This window comes from Balaenoptera acutorostrata, chromosome 6 (assembly GCF_949987535.1).
Source record: "Balaenoptera acutorostrata chromosome 6, mBalAcu1.1, whole genome shotgun sequence".
NCBI lineage: Eukaryota > Metazoa > Chordata > Mammalia > Artiodactyla > Balaenopteridae > Balaenoptera > Balaenoptera acutorostrata.
This window is the reverse complement of record NC_080069.1, coordinates 113,140,729-113,145,802: the sequence shown is the minus strand read 5'-3', so window position 1 is coordinate 113,145,802 and position 5,074 is coordinate 113,140,729. Positions and strand designations below refer to the sequence as shown.

Below are 5,074 nucleotides of genomic sequence, written 5' to 3'. Positions count from 1 at the left end.
GGAAGATAGAGAGGAAAAGCGTGCTGGGCAAGGACCATAAAAGGCCAATGTCGGAAGGATCTTAACACACTTGAGGAATAGGATGCAGCCCTTGGGGAAAAGAGGCATGAGATGAGGCTGGAAGGGAATAGGAACTCAATACATATTAAATGAAGGGAGGCTTTGTGCTGGATTGAGTAGACTCTCCCCAAAATTTATATTCACCCAAAACTTCAGAATATGACCTGATTTGTCAGTAGGGTCTTTGTAGAGGTAATCAAGTTAAGATGAGGTTATACTGGAGTCAGGCACCCAAAGGCTGGTATCTTTCTAAAAAGAGAGAAATTTGGACACAGACACAGAGAGGAGAAGGCTGTGTGAAGACATGGAGGAAAGATGGCCATACGAAGACAGAGGCAGAGATTGACGTGATGCATCTTCAAGCCAAAGAGCACCGAGGATTGCCCACAACCACCAGAAGCTAGGCAAGAGATCTGGAGCAAAATCTCCCTCAGAGTCACCAGAAGGAACCAACCCTGCCAACAACTCGATTTTGAATTTCTAGCCTCCAGAACTGTGAGAAAATGCATTTTTATTGTTTTAAGCCACTGGTTTGTGGTACTTTGTTACATCAGCCCTAGGAGACAAACACAGACTTGAACCTAAAAAGTTAGGTGATCAAATTTTTATTGTTAAAAGATCATTGTGGCTGCAGGGCAGAGAATGATGGGGGGGGGGTGCATCAAGAGGAGACATAGGAACAACGTATATCATTTTGATGACACGGCAATAATCTAGGTGGGAAATGATGGCTTTCAACAGAGTGCTGGCGGGGGAGAGGAAAAGAATTGCAAGATTCAAGAGATATTTAGGAGGCAAACCCATGGAGATCCTTGAAGAAACAAAGCCCACATGATGGGTACTATATAGAATGCATAAAAATGGGAAAATCATTGATTCCAGCAACACCTACCCACCATGCTTCTAGCTTTAGTCTCCTCTGTTTTCATAGCCAAAGTCCTTTCCCTTCTCTGCAATTAGTCTAGCTCCGCCTCTCCTTCCCCTGCTGCTAGTTTCTTCTTTATCAAACATTTCCTAGTCATCCTGTTGACATATCGTGTTTGTGGTTTACAAACCGGTTTCACACCCATGTTCCTTGCTTTTCTCTTGAGATCTGGTTTTATTTTGTCTTATGGATGTGGAAAGTGAAACTCAGAGCTGTGAAGGGATTCTGCCAAAGACACATTGTGAGTAGATAGTGGAGCCAAGATTTGAACCCACATCTTCTGTCTCTATATCCTGAATATTTCCCTCTGCCCTGCCACAGATACACAGCTCCACAGATACACATCTTCCAGCCCACACAAGGCTTGAGAGAGGTCCTGTGTCTAGCAATTATGGTAAGAGACTACATGTAACATTGATTTTGCAAGCCTGTCATCACTGGAATAAAGATGTTACGGTGGAAAATTCCACAGTGAAAAACAACACCCCTGCACATTTGTTTCTGGCATAAACTTTTGAAGCTTTGTGAAAGCATTTTGTGTTTCAAACCATCCTGATTGGGATCCAGGCTCTGGCCTTTCTGGGCTGCGTGATCTTGAGGAAAGCACTTAACACATCTAACCTCAATTTTCTTTTTTTTTTTTTTTAACTGGGAATACTGTTTTATTAAGTTAGTTAGTGAAGGCCTATCCAATAACAGCATTTAATCAAATTATAAACAAAAGAAAGCTAATGTTGCAATAGTCATTTCACTCAAGATATTATATATGGCAACATAATAGGAGTGAAGAATAATTACACAAAAAGGTAAAAGGAACAATCTAAAAATAAGATACAACAACCATGAACTATCAACAGAGATCCTGTTATGGAAGTTGCATGATTAAGAACATGAAATTCCGTAATTAACCTCAATTTTCTTATCTGTTAAAAGGGAATGTTGTTGAGAACCAGATCAGAGAGTTTTTTTGTGTAATATACATAAAGTATTTAGCTCACTGCCTAATACATAGTAAGGCTTAATAGGTCTTATGCATAACTATTATTTCTCTTAATTGCATACTCATTTTCAAATCATACAAAGCACAAATAAATATTTCTCCTACAAAATCTCATAAACTCAGGTGAATGGTGGTCAAACAATGAAAAAATATGAAGGCTATGAGATTTTTGCAAAGAAATACAGAATAATTGTTTTCAAGAGCATCCAAGCACACCTGACAGAAGAGAGGATTTGAGCAGGAAGTAAAGGAAGAAGTGAAGTGGGTGGTGGAGCAGGAGAAGGGGAGGCGGAGAAGGGAGGTATTTACTATCTCAGATTACAGAAAAGGACACCAAGAATCAGAGATGTTAGGTAATCAGCCCGAGACCACACAGCCAGAAAGTGAAGGAGCTGATTTCAAAATGCATGCTCTTAGCAAAGACACCACACGATGCTTGTTGCTTTCCAGTGCCTCTGTCACTACACCTGTAGCATTTTATTACACTTATTTGTTTAAAAGTTTTTCTTTCCTACCAGACTCTAACCACCTTAAGAATAGGAACTGAGAATTACTCATCTTTATGATCTCAGTGTTGGGTTCCCAGTGAGTATTTAATACAATGATGCTGAATAATTGTGAGAGCATTAAATCCTCAACATCTAAGAATGTTTTAATACATAGGTTCATATATAATATAGCTTTTTGACCAGGTTTGAATTAAAATATTGGCTCTGAAAGGGTGACTATAAACAGTGTTCCTATGTCAGCATTCATCTTATTTATGATTCACTGAGTTGTTTGGTTTTTTATTTATTTGTTTTGTTTTGTTTGCAAGGATGGTAGAAAGATGAGCTTCAACCTGACATATCTAATAAGTATTTGTGGGGAACTAGAGAAATATGCATCCCTGAAGTACACCTGGGATTCTTTCTGAAAGGAAATCCACTCTCTAATGTCCTTGCATTTAACACAGGTTAAACTTTATTGTTCAAGTTATTTTTGTGGACTGTGGAAAGGAAGACAGAATCATGGACCCTTTATAGGAATCCTAGGAGAGATAGGAATAAACTGAAACTTGTTGAATTGAAAAATCTAGGATATTTCTATATTCATTTGCATATGCGGGACCATGGAGAGAGCTAACCAAACCTGCAGTGTCTCTGAGTTCACCCTCCTGGGACTCTCCTCCCAGCCCGAGAACCAGAAGCCACTCTTTGCCCTATTCTTCGTCATGTACATGGTCACCATGGTGGGAAATTTTCTTATCATCCTGGCCATCCACTCTGACACTCAGCTCCAGACACCCATGTATTTTTTCCTTAGCATTTTATCTTTATTGATGTTTGCTACACAACAACCATCGTTCCCAAGTTGCTGGTGAACTTTCTGTCAAAGAAGAAGTCCATCTCCTATGCTGAGTGTATGACCCAGATGTATTTCTTCTTTGCTTTTGCCAACACAGAAATTTACCTCCTGGCAGCCATGGCCATTGACCGCTGTGTGGCCATCTGTGACCCCTTCCACTATGTCACTACCATGAGCTACTGCCCTTGTGTCCTACTGGTGGCCTTCTCCTGCTCCATGTCTCACCTCCATTCCTCTTACTGGTTCTCCTGATAAATCGTCTTCTCTTTCGTGACTCCAGTATTATCCACCACATCCTCTGTGACATCAACCTTCTGCTGAAATTATCCTGCTCCTCTACATTTGTCAATGAAATTGTAATTAACACAGAAGGACTGATAACCTTGGTGACCCCCTTTATATGCGTTATCATCTCTTACCTACGAATCTTCACTGCTGTTCTTAAGATCCCCTCAGCTGCTGGGAAACATAAAGATTTCTCTACCTGTGGCTCCCACCTCGCCATGGTGACTCTCTTTTATGGAAGCATTATTTATGTTTATTTCCGACCCCTGTCCTCCTACACCATCAAGGACCAAGTGGCAATAGTCATCTACACAGTTCTGTTCTCCATACTGAACCCTTTTTTCTACAGCCTGAAGAACAAAGACATGAAGAGGGAACTGAGGAAGCTGATGAGCAGGAGGGTGTCCTAGGCAGCACCCCCATGGGCATGCTCAGGGCACCCCTGCGGGACCTCATTTCTGATGATTCCTGGTGTGTACATCAAGCTACTGGAGGTTAGCATACCTAAGCCAAGAGTCCATAAGAAATGGTGTAAATGGCAAGACTAGAATATTACACACAGTCTTATTTATTTATAGTAGAATTATATAAGTATATGATATATATTAATATATATCTTATATATATACCCACCAATCAAAGCCACCTTATTAGGGCCCCCTGATTGGCCCAGAGTCTTTGCACACATTCCTCATTCCCCCCTCCCATTCTCTTTTCTCATTCACTCCTTCCAAGTGCAGCTGAAAACTAATGTTTTTCTTTAATTTCTCTTGACTGAGTATCTCCTTATTCAATCAATCATGGGCACAGAATGGCAGATTACATGGGGATATATGAAACCTAGAGATAGGTAAGGGGAAAACTTTCTCCTTCCAGAGCTCTTGAGAGGCAACTGGGCTCTGACCATAAGCACGAAAAGGCCTCCATATTTAAGAACATGAAATGTCTTGGTCTACGTGGAGACAGGCTAGCAGCTGGCCTGATGAGTAGGAAAAGTTAGGGCCTGTGCTATACTTGGAAGTTAGTTTCTATGGTATAATTCTTCAATAAAATATTATTAACAGGTGTAGCCTTTTCTTTACTGTACTCTGGCCACCTGGGGAAGATTCTGTGCCCATTCATGACACAAAATGGAATAGGGTGCAGCAGTGTTTCCTTCCTTCTGGCCAGACTGGGAGGTCTGCAAAAGCTTCTGGCCACATCAGAGTCTAGCAGCAAAACTGCAAGGATCAGCTCATGATTCTCTGAGGCCAGGACTGGGGAAACACTCAGAAAAATCTGGAAAACAGGGAGATGCATCCTTCTAGGTCCCATCCTAGACTAGGTGAGTCAGAATCTCCAGAGGAGAGGCTCAGGGATTTTTAACAAGCTTCTCAGATGATCTGAGGCAACTGGCTCTATACCATGTTGTGGAACTGCATTTAGGAATGACCACTCTACACCAGGATGTCTACAGC

General features: G+C 41.2%; 1 protein-coding gene across 1 annotated transcript; it reads left to right on the top strand.

Moving 5' to 3' along the window:
- Positions 1–3,096: 3,096 nt before the first annotated feature.
- LOC103015200 (olfactory receptor 1L3-like) lies at positions 3,097–4,027 on the top strand. Its single transcript, XM_028165452.2, is given in 3 exon segments — positions 3,097–3,295; positions 3,298–3,561; positions 3,564–4,027. Coding segments are annotated over 3 exon segments (927 nt in total).
- Positions 4,028–5,074: the final 1,047 nt, after the last annotated feature.